The 19,447-nt window shown below is 42.4% G+C and overlaps 1 protein-coding gene across 5 annotated transcripts in view; it reads right to left on the bottom strand.

Annotated features, from left to right (window-relative positions):
* The window catches only part of EPN2 (epsin 2), a 114,265-nt gene that overhangs the window by 26,430 nt on the left and 68,388 nt on the right, over window positions 1-19,447 (bottom strand). For all 5 annotated transcript variants that reach the window (XM_045290268.1, XM_045290271.1, XM_045290270.1 and 2 more), the window contains exons 3-5: window positions 18,953-19,065; window positions 13,519-13,611; window positions 12,584-12,761 (exon numbers count right to left, since the gene is read on the bottom strand). In XM_045290268.1, the coding sequence (XP_045146203.1) occupies window positions 12,584-12,761; window positions 13,519-13,611; window positions 18,953-19,065 (384 nt within the window). The remainder of the gene's footprint in view (window positions 1-12,583; window positions 12,762-13,518; window positions 13,612-18,952; window positions 19,066-19,447) is intronic.

The raw sequence follows: 19,447 nt of genomic DNA, 5'->3' as shown, positions 1-19,447 counted from the left end.
GAGGGGGAGGGGGAAAAAGAAAATGAGCTGATTCCAGGAACCCAAGCGGAAAGTGAGTTTTGAGAATGATGAGGGCAACGAATGTATAAGTGTGCATTACACAATTGATGTATATGTGGTTTGTGATATGAGTTGTATGAGCCCCAATAAAATGATGCGGGGGGGGGAAAAAGAACATGCATGTTCTTCCCTTATCTGCTGTAAGTAAGTCAAGGGCTCAGAGATTTTGTAGGGTGACTTGTGCTAAGGATGTTAACTGCCTTTGGAGGGAGACAAGAGAGTTAGAAGTGGAATCCATAGCAAATTGTATTTTGTCATTAAAGGTCTGAGCTTGAATAATAGTTTGTCCTATTACTCCTCCCAACATGCTGGCTGTATCTAAGGAGAAAGCAAAACTGAGCCCTACTAATAGTGGCAAGAATAGTGCCCGTTTGATTCGAGGGTTAGAACGAGTATATTAGTTCCCACAGCCACTGGAATTCAGCTTGTCCATATATAGTGAGTTGTGGGACTGCAGTGACTGGGAGGCAAGGGGAGTGGTGGGAGGCACTGAGGCACTTTGTGAGGGTTCCACTGCACCAGAAATAGGCTCCTAGGGGGGCTTCGAGTGAGCCTATAATCTTTTGGGTGCGGTTGCAGCTGGGTAGGCTTTGGGTCTGTGCTGTGGAGGGTAAATAGCACAGGGGGTGGCTAACATTAACGTGGTCTTGTGGGATCAATAATGATATATTAGGAATGGGAGCGGGACAAGTGTTGCTAATATTACCAGAGGGGAGGGAATCTTTCGGAACGGCTGCCAACAATGGACATTGGAGGGAAGCAGAAAAAAAAGGATGAATTTTCTATTCCAGAAGCATTTAATAAGAGGGCTGTTTCCTGGATCAGTTTCACCCATTTGAAAGGGTGAGGGTTGTTGTCCTCTTTTGTTATTTGGGTTAATAGATTAAGTTCATTGTTTCGTATTTCTTCAGCAACTTCATCTAGCTCCTTGGGTGGGGGAAAAACCTGGATATATTGTCTGTGGATTTTTTAGGGTGGCTATGGGTTTCTTGTCCCAGCGGTAGTAATACAGACCTCCCGCAACACCTTTTTCCCATCCTGGGTCCCAGGGATCTGAGATATAGAGTTTATACTTTCCTCAATTATCAGTGGTGAAGATATTTGAACTGAAGAAGTCTACGTGTTATTTGCATGACCAGTAAGGACACCCGTTGTACTGGTCAGGCCACTGTTTACAGGAGTCTTTGACCTGGTCATAAAGAAAGCCGAGCATTAAAGGATCTGCTTTACTTGCAAAGTCATACCCAACTGTACTTGCTACTATGGAGGAGAGCTCAGTCCAGTTAAATGGGATGCAGACTGTTCCTGGACATCCACCCTGGCCACAGTGTGTGCTTTGCTGATAACAGGATTTTTGCCTTGATAGGTTTCTTGGGTCTACAACTATTTCAAGAGGTAATATATGATTAAGAGTTGATGGTACTGAAAGAAGTCGAAGCTGCACCGAAGGCACTGATGTTCAACTGAAAGTACTCAAGAATGTACACATAGGTATTTGGGAAAACAGCGACCTAGCTAACTGACTGAAGAGAGTTATATCTGTACCCATTCCAAAGAGGGTGACCCAACAGAATACAGAAATTATTGAATAATATCATCAATATCAGCTGCTATGTAAAGTTTTGCTGAAGATAATAATTGAATCAGCATATCAACCAGAAACTGCCAGAAATGCAAGCTGGATCCAGAAGAGGATGTGAAACAAGGAATATCACTGCTAATGTCAGACAGTTCTTGACAGAAAGTAGAGAATACCAGAAAGATGTTTACTTGTTCTTTATTGACTGTGCCAAAGAATTCAACTGTATGCAGCCTAACAAACTATGGACAACATTGAGAAGAATAGGAATTCTAAAACACTTAATTGTGCTCACAGGAACCTACACATAGACCAAGACAGTTTTCCACAAAACATATTGAGCAAATCCGAGAAGCTGGACTATATGAAGAAAATAGCATCAGGTTTCGAGGAGGCTCATAACAAACAACCTGTGATATACAGATTATACTCTTCCTTGCTGACAGCTTTGAAGATTAGACGCACTATAGAAGATTGAAGAAGACTATAACCTTCAGTATAGATTACCACTCAGTGTAAAGAAAAAAGAGATCCTCACAGCTGAACCAGTTCAAAACATCATGATAAAGAGAAAAGACTGACGTTATCAAGGATTGAATTTTACTTGGATACACAGTCAATGCTCCTGGAAAAAGCAGTCAAAAAACCATATTGAGCAAATATGCTGCCCAATGCCTATTTAAAGCAAAGATATCACTTTAAGGAGTAAGGTGCATATGACCCAGGTCATGGTATTTTCGATCACCTCACATACATGTGGAAGCTGGACAGCAAATAACGAAGATCACAAAAGAATGAATGGATTTGAATTATGGTGCTAGTGAGGAATATTGAAAGTACCATGAATTACCAAAAGAAAAAGTTCATCTGTCATGGAAGACGTACAAAGACCAATTCTTGGAAAAGAACATTATGCTTAGTTAACTGTAGCATCGCCAAAAAAGAGGAAGACGCAGTGGCTGAAACAACAAGCTCAAACACAAAATTGGGAGGGTGGCACAAAACCAGCCAGTTTTGTTGTTGTTTTTATGTAGGGTCACTATGCATCAGAGCCAACTTGGCAGCACTTAACAACAGCCACAATATATCTGGGTTGAATTCCAGGTGATATTTTTCGGTGTCTTCAACTCATCATTGTCTGGCACTGTTTATTCTCTGTCTGAAGGAGCCCTTTTAGCTCACTGAATAAAGTCAGCTTATTTGTTACAAATTCCCTTAATTTCTTTTAATCTGGGAATATCTTGATTTAAATATATTCAAGGGATAATTTTGCAGGGTATATAAATCATGATTGCTTTTTATGGTTTTATATATGTTTGAGGAGTTTGATTATAATATATTTGGGTGATTTTCTTTGAGATTTATCCTATTTGGGGTTTGTGGAGCTTCTTGAGTGCATATTTCTCATTGGTCATATCAGAGACGTTTTCTTCCAACCAATTTTTGGACAGTTTTCTCTGTGCTTTCTTTTTTAAGTCTCTTCTACTGAAATTCTGTTTACATGCAAATTGTTTTGATAGTGTGAAACATAATTCTTAGACTTTCATTTTTACCTGATTGGTTTTTAATTATTCCTCTAAGAGATTTGTCTTCAATTTTGCTAATTCTGATTTCCATTCTATTCCTTGCCATTCCAGTGCATTATTTATTTATTTAATTTTTGTATTCATCTTCAGGACTTATATTTGCTATTTTTGTATGATTCCTAATTTTCCATTTATTTTGTTCATTATTTCCTGTACTGCTTTCCTAAAGCCTGTCAGAATTTTTTCTGTCCTTTCTATGATTTTGTCTGTGGTTTTCTTGATATTTTTGCTAACTTGCTACAGGGATCTAAGTATTATTCTTCTGAATGCCTAAGTAGGTGGCTGAAATAACATTTATTTCTCCAACAGATTTTGTGGCCCTGCACTCTAGTCACTGATTTAAGCGTCTAGTTCTTTCTTCTTCTTTTTTTTTTTTTTTTTTTGGGGGGGGGCATGTGAATTTGAAGTTGTCTACTGTCTCTAAGACATTATAGTGTTACAATATTAATTTGCTTCACCCTATTTTTTAACTCTGTTTTGTTTTAGTTTATCCAGCAATGGGGTGAGTAACTACCTATCTGGGTAGATTTGGTAGCAGATGGGCGTAACAGGCACGAGTCCCTATTGACTGTTCATACAAAGCAGGTGAAGGCAGGATGAGTAGGTGTTGGTCACCATCTAGCATCAATCCAGTGGTGCTAGAGATAAAGATGGAATAAAACAAATAAGCAAACTCCAAAGTAGCACAGTATTGTAACCAGCAAATATGGCTATAGTAGGAGTATGGAGTGCTTTGCAAGAGTGCATACCACAGAATACAGAAAGTCAAGAGTAATCATGGAGGTGACAGGTCGTGGGGCACTACTATGCTGTATTTTTAAAAGGAGGGAGGAAATAGTAAGAAATAAAATTTTCTGATTAAAACAAAAGCAAGTGTGGAGAGAGAAGAACTAAGAAGAACAGAAAAAGGGGGTTGGAGGGAGTGGCACAGTATTGGCACAACAGAGTTAGAACGGGGATACAGAGTTCACTCTAGCATATGCACTGCCATCCTTTGGGAGAAAGGGGTGGGTATAAAGAGAAGAGAGAAAATAAAGAATAAAATAGGGGCCAGGAGAGGAAGAATAAAGAGATAAACAAGGATAGAGTTAGAAAAGAGGTAAGAACTAAGAAGGGAAGGGAAAAAAAGATAACAACCAGTACTAGGAAAGTATTAGTTGCCGTATATGGCTGCATCAGAAACCCAGCATATTCCATAAGAATATGCACCACTGACTATGATGGGACATGAATGAAAGAGGTGGTGGTGGAGTGGCACCACAAGGTTTAAAAAACTATGGGCAAAGGAGGAGGAAGAAAAAGAAAAAGATGGTGGTATGGGATGATATAACCAAGAAGAAACAAAGAAAGGGTGATGGGAAGCAGTATAGTACTGGCAGTGGTGGTGGTAGGGTATGACCAGCCCCCAAAGTGGATTGGGGTGGGTAGGGCCTTGCCTCTGGACATCAGAAGGTGGTTCAAAGTAAGAAAGGAAATCACAGCTCTTTGACCTGATCGTTAGTCACCAAGATGAGTGTTGGTGTAGTCCTGGTCAAACAAAGCTGGTTATCTGGTTCCTGCTCTTATCTGAACACTGCTTGTAGTATTTAAAATGGCTGTGTTATGCCAGATGGCAGTTTATTGCTCTTTATTCTCTGTTTTCATTCAGTTTTTTCCTCTCATTAGTATTTTATCTACTCTATCCACAACTTTGAGGCTGTGGGTTCCATGATTGTCATCTGCATTATTTTACTAGACTCCTCTCGTTTTCATGAGAGGGTATGGATAGTTCTTCTGCTTAATCCACCAAAAAAAGAAATAAAACAAAAAAACTTTCTTATTTTAAAAACCTCTTTCTATGTACTGTTACACAGAAAAAGCTTACACTGATTTCTGTACCAAGCAATCTTACTAAAATTTTAATTCTACTAACTGGAATTCTAATAACTTGTAAGTAATTTAGCTGTCAACATTTTTACACTTTATATCCATAATCATGTCATCTGGAAATGATGACTGTTTAGTGTTCTTGCACTTTCTACTTCCTTTTTTCCCTCCTTACTTCACTGGCTCAGATCAGCCATTGCAACATTAAATAGAGGTACTGTCAGATAGCAAGTTTCCTTGTCTTGTTCTTAATCAAAAGGATCAAGACCAGCATTTCACCATTAATCATAATGTTAGCTACAAAGAACCCTAGGGATGCAGCTGCTGAAAAGTTGGCATTCAAACCCACCAATCATTACAAGGAAGAAAAGGTGGGACTGATCCTAGTAGAGGAGTATTCTGACTCCCTCTCCAGCTCCCAGAAGTAGTTAAGGAGTCACAGAAAGACTTTCATTTCTCTGAGTTGTGGACTGCAGACACAGGTATGGAGCCAATGCTGCCAGGTGCTTTCGGTTGCATAAGCCCTTGAGCTGAAGGCTTGAGGGGCATAAGATGATTCACGGGGAGAGCAGAACAGAAAGGAACTGCATTACAGTGTTTACTTATGAGCATCTATTTCTGTTATAAATGTAGTGCAAGGACCTAACTACTTCCTCCAATTGACTCGGTTGGAGATGCTTACTTGGAAGAATGACCCCATCCCTGCCATCTCCACCCATTTAATCTGCCACCACTAGCATGAATCCAAATCCAGGGTCAGAACCCCCATATAACTTTCCCCACCTGCTTTTGCTGTGGAGCCTCTGCTACTTTTTGAGTGCATGCTCTGAGGGCAGGGGCCATTAGCCTTCACCCAGAGCTGAGCCTAACCCAGAAAGATGCCAAGTGGAAGATGGGATTTGGGATAAAGGAGCAGGGAGGCACAGAACCTCAAGGCTGAGTTATCTGAACACAGGAGTCAATGGTCTGATTCTAGAAGGACCCAGGTATATGTCTGTTGCCAATGCAGACACATAAATTCGAACCATCACTAATCTGCTCTAGTAGTATATACTGATGCTTTCACGTATCTGAGTCAGTGGGATTTGCCAGGCCAGTACCTTGGATTGTGGCTGTCCCTGGAGGTCTCTGGGGAAATTTTAGTAAATACTGATGCTGCCTCACGACACAAAGATTCTGGGGAAGATTGAACACTGGACCATTAGAAGCTCCCAGGAGACCTAACAGGTAAGAAGTACTGAGTCCCCATTGTACTTAGGCCCCTCCCTAAACACTCTACAGTACGGCCATAGTCTGGAATCTTGGTATGACCATAGGCTATGCATGTAGACAAGCAGAAAGTGAAAACAACAATGGTTTTCCACACATTACCCCTGCTTTGCCATAATGGTCCTGGAAGTCTACCCTCGAGCAACACCTGGATGGCATCACCGGGCTTGGGCACAGGATGGTTCAGGGGTTGGTAAACTGTGCCTCTTGAGGTATAAGTGGCTCTTTCAGTCCTTATATATGGCTCTGAAGTGAAAATAAAACCAAACTCTGGATGATTGTGGTGGGCACTGATGACCAGGTCAAGAGCAGTCTAAATGTGAGTCATCACCACAGTTAAGGGGAGGCCTCCTAGGGCAGGGACATTAGAACAAGTTTTTCAAGTCTTGGGGTATACCTTGACCCTGGCCCCTTGGGCTTCACCTTCCCAGCTATACTTGAGAGTCTTCAATGATTGCACACACTTGTGCACAGATGTGTGCATGTGAGCAAAAACAAGAGCTCCTCTGCACATACTCTTGGCAAGCAAGGTTCTAAATATACCACAAGTGACACACTTTCATTTCTAAGAGTTAAACCCCTGTAACACCTCTGGAAGAACTCTTTCTACTATGAACAGTCCAATTCCTGATATACCAGTATGCTGCACACACAGACCCCAGTGTTTCCTTGGACTCAGTACATGCTTACTTCCAACCTCCCAAATCAGCAGGCTCAACCTCCAGGCAGAGGCTGCATTCCTGCTAGACATGGTTCCATGCCCTCTGCTATTTTCCACAAGCCCAGATTCCCTTGTCCAACCTGCTGCTCTAACAACAAAACAAGGGCGTTCCCGAGGAGTTTAAAAATCAGCACCCTATATTAGGCTCAGTATTGAACTAGTAAAGCCTGGCCTAGGAGGCGGAGTCCCCTACTCCTGTCAGTCCAATGCAGGAATGTGCTCAATTTAAGCCAAGCTCCAGGAGCCTCATTTCCCTCAGGGAAGAAAGCAGTGTTTGGTTTAACCCTGGCCACACCCAAACTATTAATAGATAACCAAGACAAGCACAGAAATACAAATAGCTCAGGGACTGGTGCTGACTTTCTGCTAGGCTAGGGGCCGCACCAGTAGGACACACTGTTGTACCTCACTTCCTTCAAGCAAAGCCTGGGGACAGAAAACATCCTTTTTTCCTTGTATGGGCACTAAGAGATCCAAACGAGCTGCCTGGAGAGTGGCCCATGCAGAAGCTGACACAGTGCTCTTGTCCTCCAACTCCACTGATCTATAGATTCTCTCCCAGGCTTCTCTGTGTGCTCCCTTCTGAGCCCTAGGCAGAATTTGGGCCATCTACATACCCAATGAATAAGTGCTTATTGAAAGTGTGAATAAATGAGAGGAAGTGGGGATGGAACACAGAAGCACCAGAGGGTCTGGCCTCTAGCTCTGTGGACCTATTCACAGAGAACTCTGTGGACCTATTTGCACCGACTACTGGCCTGTTTGTCCCACATCCTCACAAATAAATTATTCATAGGCACTGGGGGTTGGGGGGAGCAAACAGAAGAGTGGTGCCTTTGTAGGGGTCACCAACAAGCCAGCAACAACACCTGCTTCTGTCCTCATCCAGGAGGGAAGAGAGAGTGGGGTTGTAAACAGAGAGACACCCAAGCCTTTTGAATCACCAGGATATAAGCCCTGCTACCAGGTGGCAGCTCTTTGTGTCTGAGACTAGGAGGAAGTGCCTTTATTGACCTGGCAAGCACCCACTTCCCCCTTCTCAGCCCTGAACAAGTCCTCCTGAGGCCACCTGGCTGAGCTGCCCCCAGGGCTACTTGGAAAGAGCTAGTCATGGTGGGCTAACTACAAAAAGTGGCTTTCAAATGTGTTTCCTTTCATCAAGAAGGTGCTACTAGTAAATGGGAAAATAATCTTTCAAATTTATGGACATGGCAAGAGTAAATCAGTAACTCTAATCCCAAGTGCTCACACTAGACCCTCATCAATGGAAGATGGAGTAGAAAACTAACCAAACTCACTTCTATCAAGTTGATTCTGATACTTACGGGACCCTATAGGGCAGAATGCCCCTTTGGGTTTCTGAGGCTATACATGCTTATAAGGGCAGAGATTGTTATTGTTCTCATGCAGATTAGCTGGTGGGTTTGAACTACTGATCTTGCAATTATCAGTCCAAAGTTTAATTCACTACACCACCAGGTTTCGCAAATGGAATAAAAGCAATGTTAAAAAGCTGCAGTGGAGTTGAGAACTGGGGGAAAGACATTCTTCCTGAAGATATGAGCATTCAAAAGAAAAGAGTGGTTTCAACCCCAATGCAGAGTGTTCTCCTTGTGAACAACAACAGGATATTGAATGGATTATGATGGAACAAGTTTGCCTGATGCGGTGTAATGAATTATCTATATGGCTGTTCTAGCCACAGTCTCTGTAACTCGCACAAAACAACCTTTTCCTGATGCATCTGGGTAAGAGAAAATGGGGCAAGATACAGATGGGATTCATTGTGATTGCCATCCTGTTGGTTATCAAATGGGCCATGGTAGAAGTAGAAGGGGAGGATTTCACTGCCAAGAAGAAACCTGGATGGAGCGCATCCTCTTGACCCTGAAATCCTTGAACAGTTAGCCTCCTTGATCTGTAAGATAGCTTTGCCACCAGAGGAGTGACAGAGGAGCAGCAGCAGGAGAACCAGGAACCAGATCAAGAGATAAAGCAGTGGATGTTCCAGCCCGGAGCAAGTAAAGAAAGTGCTTTGGGGCAGGAGGCTGGCTTGTGGACTGGGGTGCTCTGAGCACTTATTTCGGGGATCAGGTTTGCTGATGGAGTGCCTTTAGAATGATGCATGCAGTGGAATGGAATGCCCTTTGGGCATTCTCTAGCAGTCCTAAAAGACCTTTGTAACTTGTCCTGACTGAACAACTGTATCCTGAGCATTTCTCACTTGAACTGCATACCTGAATGGTAAGCTATTAATTCTTCAGTAAAACCCATGATCCTGAGCATTCTCGGTGAGTTCGGTGTGGACAGTGCAATGAATTACAGAACCAGAAGAAAAGTAGTGTGTGCTGTGAGAGCTAGAACGGTAAAAAGGAGAAAGTGCTATGAGAGACAGAACATGCATGCAGGTGTGCTCACGAAGAAGGGAAAGAAATCAAAACGGAGAAATTACATACACATATATAACTGCATATGCAACATGACCTTAACTTTATAAAAACACAAGTGCCCCCCGCCAAAAAACACAACAAAAACAAACAAAAAAAGGAAATAGTTAAGCTAATATTTTAACAATGGTTCTCTCTGGTGCTAGAGTTTGATAATACTTTTCTAAAAAAGCCAGGTCCACATAAGGAGTTTGCAACAGCTTGGAAGGTAGGATCAGCCCAGGACTGATGCTCTGGCTCTGAATCTGTCCTAACGAGCTAAATGATCCCTTAGGAACTAACATTCTCTCTGGGTTTGGTGCCTCAGCTTCCTGCTGAGGTCACTGGCAAGTGCAAGTGGTCACAAGATGGAGGTCCATAAGTTACATACACATTTCCACCCACAGACATATTTTGATTAGAATGAATCATGCTCTTTTTAAAAACTCATTGCCAACGATTTTAAGTGGATTCTTAATTCCAACATTTTCTTAAAATATTAGATTAATAATAGTAAAAAAATACAAATGTTTATAAATTAATGGATGAACCAACAATGGAATATTAACTCACCTATAAAGAGAAATAAAGCATTAATATATGTTAACACATGGATGAACGATGCTAAAACATGTTGCCAAGTGAACAAGGCAAACACAGAGTCACATATGATTCCTATTTTATGAAATGTCTAGAACTGGCAAATGAGATAAAAAGTAAATTAATGGTTGCCATGGGCTAGGGGCTGGAATGAAGAGTAACTGTGAAGAGTGACTGCTAGATAGGCATAAGGTTTCCCTTTGGCAAGAAGAAAAATTATGGAATTAGATAGTGATGATGGTTACAAAACACTGAATGTATCAAATTACATACTTTCAAATGGTTAAATTGGTAAATTTCTAGTATGTGAATTTTATCTCAATTTTTAAAAACTGGTAATGCAGTCCCACATGGGCCAGCATTCCCAGGTGATGCCTGGGTGCCCCAGATACCAGATGTCTCACTGCCAGTGTCCCCATCATATCCTTTCCTACACAGCAGCCTGGGCCTGGCCCCTTGTTGATTGTGTCTACAGGTCTTGGAAATACCCACAATGTTGTTAGACTTGTGATGATTAGAGGACACTGGACCCCTGATCCACCACTGTGATTCTGCCGAAGGAAAACTTCTGCAGCTCCTCTGTGCAGAAGCCACTGCCCAGTCAGATCCCCAGATCAGTCCTGGATATTCAGTCTAAGCATTGTTCCACCAGCCAAAAGTATATGCCAACTTGCTCATTTCTAATAGAATATGTCTGTCTTTCCTGAGAAGGTATCATATACATGGGCAAGTCAAATAGCTAAAATAATAATACAGGAAATGAAAAATCTCTCAACTACCATCCAGATTCCAAGTGTCTCTCCAGCTCAGCACAATTTATTAAACTTACCTGGTATGACCATTTTCTTTTCTCAACACTGGGAAAGAAACAAAAAACACTCACTTGCTTACTGATCCACTCTAAAATATTTGAAACGGATTGAAAAAAATCTCTCCATCTTAAAGAACATCCTATCCATAACTTAAGGTATCCATCATACCATAAAAGTAGATTCAAGTTGAAAAGTAAAACCAGAAGCTACTGCATCCAGGAGCCCACCCCTTGCTATACCCTCCCCAAGCACTCCAGCACCACTCATCCCCCAGCACTGCCTGCTCCCTCCCCTCAATATGATCTATACCTACTGTAGGTAGGCACATGGCGGCAACCCTTTATTCCCCCAGTACAGTGGGGATGCCACCCAGCAGCTACCTTCATGTCTTCTCATGGTTCTTCTCACAAAGCACCTATGAGCAGCCCTGCTAATGAAAACTGGGATATTCAGCCTGGGATTTGTCCCGAAAGGCCCAAGGAACTCTGGCTGTATCAATGGGGCCAATACCATTGCCAAAGGGCATCCAGGACTACAGGGCCAGGTCCCAACTTCTTCCCAAGCTGTATACATGGATGGGCTTGGGCTCCCCTTGTCCCCTCACACTGGGCAGTGCCCTGTGCCCACCACAACTAGAGTTCTATGCTCTGGTGACTTCAGTTCTCTGTTAGAAACACGCTCGCTTCTCCTATAATTCCTTGAAGATTCCCCTCAAGAAGTTTGTCCTGCATCTGCTGATGTGCTGAACCAGCATGTGATCGAATGTAGCCAGTATGCCAGAACAGACCATGGTCTGAGGGCACAAGCCTTTTTCTGCATATTTCCTGTCTGTCTTTGAGTCCTTGTATAGGAAGACAGGACCTGGCATTTGGCACACCTTAGCAAATATCCAGGGGACCAAGCTTAATATAAAAGATAGTTTCAGTTTGGGAAAACAGGCACAGAATGCACAATTCAAAGTTCTCAGTCAGAAAGCCCACAGAGAAAATGGGGAACTCAAAAGTAATGGGCCAGGGTCATCATAGGCCTATGAGGCCTGGGCCCTCTGTCTACTAATGAAGACACTCACAGGTTAAGGCTATCATCACAGATCAGCTGGTCATGTCATAGTCATGTTTCAAATCGGAGACAAGTTCTCTGAAATTTCTATCAAACAGAGTTTTAGAATACCCACGTATGCTACTAGGCTGCTTTAAACAATAGGAATTACAGTAATGTATGTATCTCAGGATTTATCGCGAATCATTAGCAGTATTGCTAAGCACATCCTACTTTCCAGCCTGTTACAGTAATTTGACATATGTTTCCTGCCATAGCTCCTTAGACTGGGGTGCTGAAAATACTTAGAAGGCTAAGAGAGTTGAAACATGGCTGGGGAAAGGGACAAGTCTTCTCTGCTGCACACAGGAAACAGAGAGGAAGAATTCCCTTTACCAAAGCAGAACCATCTGACACAGAAAGAGATGGAGTGCTGTGCACAGTTCCCAAAAAAGAAGGGCTCACTCTGTTGACAATACTGCATATGCCTGGAGAGCACTCAGAATTCATCACAATTAACCCAACAAGGACCCCACTTCAGCCTAATGAAAAAGAAAAAAGAGCTCTTCATGCTACTCCTCACCAAGCCAGCAGGCAGCCTCAGAGGAAAAACCAAGGGTTCTTACCGAATGATGGCCAGGGGTCCGAGGTGCTTGCTGAGATCGCTGGCCCACCCCAAGGGTTGGTCTGGCTAGCTGTGGGTACCAAGCCCCAAGCCTCTGCTTTCTGGCTCATAGGGACCGAATTGGGGAGAGCATCCATTAACTCCAACAGAGTAGTCTGCTGTGGGTGGGAACTGTACTTCTGAGACAAAAAGAAGATAGATTTTTTTATTGCTTCCAAACACAAACCCATTGCCATCAAGTCGATTCAGGTATACAGAGACCTTGAAGGACAGAGTAGGACTGCCCCATAGGGTTTCCAAAGGTATAATCTTTATGGCAGCAGACTGGCACCATCTTTCTCCCCAGGAGTGTCTAGTGGGTTTGAAATGATGACCATACAGTTAGCTAGCTGTTGAGCACTTAACCACTATGCCATCAGGGTTCACTTAGATTATTACAATCACAACAAAGCTCCATATGTTTGTCTTAACTATTCACCAAGCCCCTTAACTACAGGAAGAGGACCCCAACTCCATATCGCATGTGGAACTGGCTCATTACGTATCTCTTGGTTAATGGATAGACTGTGAACCCAAATAACCAGGTCCACTGTTTGTGATTACCTGCTGAGGTGGGTGGGGGTTGGAGCATTGTGAACCCAAGTGACCAGGCCCACTGCCCATTCCCATCTATCTTAGGGAGTGTGAGATGTAGAATTGATCAGGGGTTGGGGAGGGGGCAGGGGAAAAGCAAGGATGTAATACAAAGGGGCAAGTCATAGTACTCAGACATGTTTTCAGCTATATCCTCACCTTATTCTTGCTACCGTAGACACCAGGGCATTTTTTAATGAAAAGGCAAATCTGCACTCTGGAAACACTGCACATCACAATGTGCTGTAGGACTGGGATGAGGCATTTCCACAGCAACCTTGCTCTTCCCAATGAAGCTCTTACCTCTTTATTTTTTGGACCTTTAACTGTGTCTCTTCGACTTTCTTCGAGTGCCATCTGTAATCTGAGGTCATCCCCCCGTCTGAGGCGTTCTTCCTGCAGAGGGACAACTTAAACTTGAAGCTGATTTTTTAAAAAGTAATAGATTATATAATTGTGTTGTGGTTGTTGAGAATATAACAGCAAAGCACACAGCAATTCAGCAATTTCAACATGTACAAGTCAGTGACACTGATTAAGTACTGCAAGTAATGCAACCAGTCTGACCCTCCTTTTTTGAATTATTCCTCCATTAACATAATCTCACTCCCCTCAAAGCTTCCAAAGAGACCTTTCAAATTGCTATTGTCAATAAGATCCCATCTAATTCTTTAGAAAAGCACAATTCTCAAAGCAGATATCATTTTTTTTTAAATCCGTTTTATTGGCACTTCATCCACATGTCAATAATCCAATATCAAGAAGAGTTGTACAACTGTCATCATATTCAATTCTAAAACATTTTCTTCTTCCTTGTGGTCACTGTTATTCATGTTTTTTTTTCCTAATTGTGACAAGCATATACAGGACAGAACATTCTCCAATTCCACAACTTCTACATGTGTAATTCATTGTCGATTATACTCTTCATGTTGTGCAGCCATTATTGATATCCTTTTCCAAATTATTCTACCACCACTGACATAAAACTCAATGCCCCTTATGTAAAAACGTTTTCCCTATGGTAACCATTGGTCAAATATGTTTTCTATTTTTTCCCATGGTTTTCTTTTCTTTTTTCTTTTTTTATCATTTTATTGGGGGCTCGTACAACACTTCTCACAATCCATAAATACATCCATTGTGTCAAGCACATTTGTACATTTGTTGCCATCATCATTCTCAAAACATATGCTTTCCACTTGAGCCCTTGGTATCAGCTCACTGTTTCCCCTCCCTCCCTGCGCCCCCTCACATATTGTATACTTCTATAGTTAAAACAATTTTAAAATGAGTTGCATAATCAATCCGTTCTAGTGCTTTCTTCCCCCTCCCACATTCACTGTTTGCTCCCCAAATCACCTCACCTTCCATAACTCCCAACCCCCCGACTCCTATAAATCATTGCATCAGTTATATCTCTATGCATCTACTCCTTCTGTGCTTCACAAACTTGGAAACCCAACTGTGATAGGTAGGTTTGTTGTGCCAACATGGCCAATGAACACATGAAAGATTAATTGAAGGGCGGAGAGATAAATGGCTCGGCGAGCCTCGCCTCTCTTTGTCTTGCTCTTTGATCATCCGACCAGTGTGCGACTGCCTTTCTTGTTCTGTGCCTCCCTTTGCAAGCTACACTACCTGTGGGACACCTAACACATGGACTGTGTCGCTATAACTTGAGGTTCCTTCAAGACCTGCTTTATCATGCTCCTGGAATGTACATCTCTTGTGCAGGGGAATGTCGGACCCTGTCTTCTGGCTGACTGTTGGTGACCTGCCTTGCTATTTGCTGCCTGGGGCCGGAGAGCCTGAATTGCTCTACAGAGGACAATCCAGTGGCCCTCAAGACTTGGAAGGGTGCCAGTGTACTAGCTGTCTCATGGAAGTGAGTTTCACTGAGCCATTTGTACTGCTTTACAGATTAACTGTTTATTTCTTATGTTATCTATCTATATATAAATATATATAATTATTAGTGTGTCCTGGTTTTGTTTCTCTAGAGAACCCTGTTTAACACACCAACAGAAACAATAAAAACAAAAATAAAGTGGTATGGATTGAATAACAATGATGCAAAGATAAAAATACAAATAATAGTAAGAAAGAAAAGAGCACCTTCTGTAACAAGAGTTTTAAGAGCCCCAAATAAAATGATCTAAAAAAAACAAACCCCAAAACAAAAGCACATTCAATAATTAGGAAGCCAGGGAACAAATTCTTGTCATGGAATAAGCAAGAAATACTTGAGCCTAAAACAAATTCAGGTTGGGTCAAGAGGGAGGTCAACTGACCAAGTATCAAGTTTGATCAAGTTGACAATGCTCTTTGTCTGATAGTAAAGCTGTTGAAGGCCCTTGCCTGTGGCTAGAGAGGAAGGGCAGATAATCTTTACTAATTAAATTAACTATTGTTTGGTCTTTAAAAGACTTCAGGGGTTATTTTTAGTTTATAAATTTAGAATTATCTCAGGGCAGTAGTTTCAAGGATTCATTCAGCCCCTCCACAGCCATCCCTAATCAATTTTGTAGCAACCAGAATGGATTCCCTGAGGACACTGGACATGCAGAACTAGTGGTTATGCAGGGGTGGTCAGGCAGGAGCGCTTCCCTATGGAGCCTAACATAGGAGAAATACCTTACCATCCATAGCCCGTTGTTTTCACCTACTCTTAGTAATGGATCTTCTGCTGCTGGACGATCTATGAGTTCTGGCCAATGACCTTGCCCCAGATACTGTATGCTGCAGGCAAAAGACTTCTCAACTGTGTGGGTGGATAGGTGCTGGAAGTGGGAATAGGTTCAGAGGACCTTACCATAGTAGTAACATTCATAGAACTTCCTGGCTATGGACACACTTGGTGCTAATGAGCACAATGTTCCAGATAAAGGCTTTGCCACATTGGTTATCTGTATGCAGCCATTAGTACCATACCAGGTTGGAGTTCTGGGTATAGGTCTAGTCATACTCATCATACAAACATAGTTTCTTGTTGTTGTGTATATGCTGGTGCTGTATGAAGTGGGAGCTGTAGCTGAAGGCCTTGTTGCCCTGGTTCCAATCATAGGGCTTCTTGCTTATGTGCATGTGCTAGTGCTTCAATAGTAACGGGTTATGCCTGAAGCGCTTGTCAGTCACACTATGGTGTGGCATCCCACCCTACACACTTGTGGTCCCCTAAGTCCATGCTCAGGTTAAAGAAGCTACCCAGCTCAGCCTACTTGAGACTACTGCCACTTGGGCTCTTATTCCTGCAGGAGTTGTCCCCTGAATGGCCTCTGGTCCCAAAGCTGCCCTGACACCTGACTCACCAAAGGGCCTTCAGCAGGTTCTAAAGCACCCGGTGTCCTCTTCTACCTTTACCCCAGGAATGTCTGCCTGGAGAGATGGTGGTGCCTTCTCTACTTCTTGGACATCTTGGTGATCTAGGGCCTCCCCTACTGGTGGCTGAGAAAACAACTCAGGACCAAGAGTCATGCTGATGATCATGGAAGTGAAGTAGGGCTTTATGGTGGTGAAGGGATTCACAAGGTGTCCCTGGTGATGAAAGACTGGCAGGGGGCAGGGCAGAAGAGGACTCCTATGACTCCTGAATGTGTGCATACTTGGAACTCCCAGCCCCACTATCTGAACAGAAGTGAGAGTCTCAGGGTGGAAATACTTTCAGCTCATAGGGCTAAAGACTGTTGCTCTAAGCCCAGGTTTGACCCCTGCCACTGCAAAAAGCCTAAAATAGAGGGAGCAACAAACACTCCTTCACTCCCTCTTCCCAGCTGGGAGCCCTATCTATGCCCATGGAGCATGGCTACAAAAAGTACCAGCTGCCTGGGCTCAGGCCTGCAGCTCTACACAAGCCATGTGACTTCAGATATTATGTGACTTGGATGTTGTGCCAATACAACATTATACATATATGGTGTTCGAACAACGGCCAAAGTATACAATGTCCTATTTCACAGAACATATGGTGGATGTTAAGTGATGTAGACCTGTATGTATGTACGTATGTGTGTATGTATGTGTGTGTGTGATGTGTGTGTCACAGTTTTCATTTCCATTTTTAACAGATAGACAGCTTTTGATTAATTACATTAATCAGCTATGCAACCCTTAGCTTCAATTTTCTTTAAATCAGTATTAAAAGAAATCCAGTGCTCTGAAAGCAGCCACTCCTTTTATCCTCCCTCCCACCTGGGTAGCCATGAGTAAATGTTGACCTCTCAATATGTGGCTGTTCTTCTCTTTTGTATAAGTGAAGTTTGAAGCTGATTTTAATGTAATAATACTGCTACACACAAAAAAAGCAACTCTTGCCAGCAATAGGAAATATAACACTATATTCTGAATGATCTCAAAGGAATAACTGAAGAACAACTTATGAAACAATATTACTTTGCAGTAGGGAATATTTGTGTTCCCCCCCCCCCCAAAAAAAAAAACACACCTCACTTGGGAGCTTCTTTCCTCTCTGGGTCACATTAGATTTCAACACCCTTTTTTTTTTTTTTATCAACACCATTTTTAACAGGCACGAGGCACATTGGAACAGGCACAACCACTTAGGGAAAGAACATTAAACATTTTTTTTTTCACATTAAAAAAGGCTTCATTGTTCTTTCTAATGATAAAATCAATATGCTTTCTAATGAAACACAAAATCAGACAGCCCAGAAAGAAGAAGTATAAGAATAAACATTCCACCTCCTACTGCACAGGATTCCAGAAAGCTCTGATTTACAACAAATTATTTACACATGTTCCTATTCATAAATGTTGTATTGAAAAGAACACATAAATATGATTGCTTGACTGAAAGGGATTGGATCACCTGTGTGGGCCCTGCCTCTCCAAGAGAGTCCTCTCCTATGCATCTGCATGCACAGACTAGAGGACTCTGTAACTTTCCTGCCGGGGACAGAGAGGCCATCACTGAAGCTGTGTCCTATGGTTGCATTTTAGCTTATTTCCCAGCATAAATAGACAAGCAATGTGGGAAAAATGTTTGCCATAATCCCCTAATAATATTCTTTGGACATCAGTTTCCAAATGAGAGCAGATGCAATATTCATCTTGATACTGCATATCTTTTTCATCAAGTTCTGTGAACATAAACCTGACAATGGCAGCTAGCATGAAGGATGGTTTCAGAAAGGAATTTTAATTTCTGCTGTACCCCCATTTAAAAGTCATCTATGTTTATTAAAGAAGAATTGGGAAGTAAAAAAAAACAGTTAAGATTACATGTACTTCCATCATCAGAATACTAGCACTTTTTAAAAATCCCTTTTCTTCTTTCTTGCTAGCTTTTTTTCTGGGTATCTGAGCATTTGGGGATTTCCTGTTATATCTCTGCAAATTGCCCTCCTAGGGTAAACCCACCAAACCCCTTGCCTTGTAGGACATCCCTCTTTCCTACACATCTGCCCAAGGTATTCCAAACCTCAAAAAGGATATGCACACTATGCACAAAGCAGCCAGAATGCTGGCCATGGTGGCACAAGGGTTTCTGGGAAGTCCTTTTGACTGATTTGTTCCCTGGACAGTAACTTCCCCAAAAACGTTTCCTAAATGTCTTGGCTCCCTTCCTGAGGGAGGGCAGTGGATGGCAACCAATAGTAAAATGAAGTCTCAGCTTGGCACCACATCCAAAACGTCTTAAAGACAAGGGGTTATGTTGTGGTCCTCCCTGTAATCCACGCCTCTGTGCCCAAGGGCCAATACCACAGGAGGCACTGACCTGCTCAGCCACTTCTCTGCTCATGGCCAGTGCCAGCTGCAACTGTAACTCCTCTTCTCCGCTGGTCTGGGGCCGAGCTTGCTCCAACTCAGAAGTCACCCGTGGGGAAGTGGCTGTGGGAGCAACAAGGCAAAATCACGCAGTGCAAGACAGTGTCAACACAAACCTCATCAAATAACATCCCACGGCCATTGCAAATTAATACGGCTGTCAACATATAGCAAAAAAGGAAAAGGTTCGCTTTGGAGGGTAACGCAGAAGTAAGATGTGGTTATATCACAACATAAACCACACAGTGCTGGCAGCAAGACAGTTGCCTTCCAGCAACAGTCTTCAGGGGATCACAACATGTATCTCCACAACACATTTGCACTGTTTCAATGATATGCGCTAATTGTTTTAAAAGACTGCAAAGATCCCGTATATACTTGAGTATAAACTGACCTGAATATCAGCCAAGGCGCCTAAAATTACCACAAAAACTGCATTTAAAAA

This window comes from Echinops telfairi, unplaced genomic scaffold, assembly GCF_000313985.2.
Source record: "Echinops telfairi isolate 266 unplaced genomic scaffold, ASM31398v2 ScPeMD7_35;HRSCAF=133_1, whole genome shotgun sequence".
Classification (NCBI taxonomy): domain Eukaryota; kingdom Metazoa; phylum Chordata; class Mammalia; order Afrosoricida; family Tenrecidae; genus Echinops; species Echinops telfairi.
Note: the sequence above shows the minus strand (reverse complement) of the source record. Positions and strands in the feature narration are given on the sequence as shown.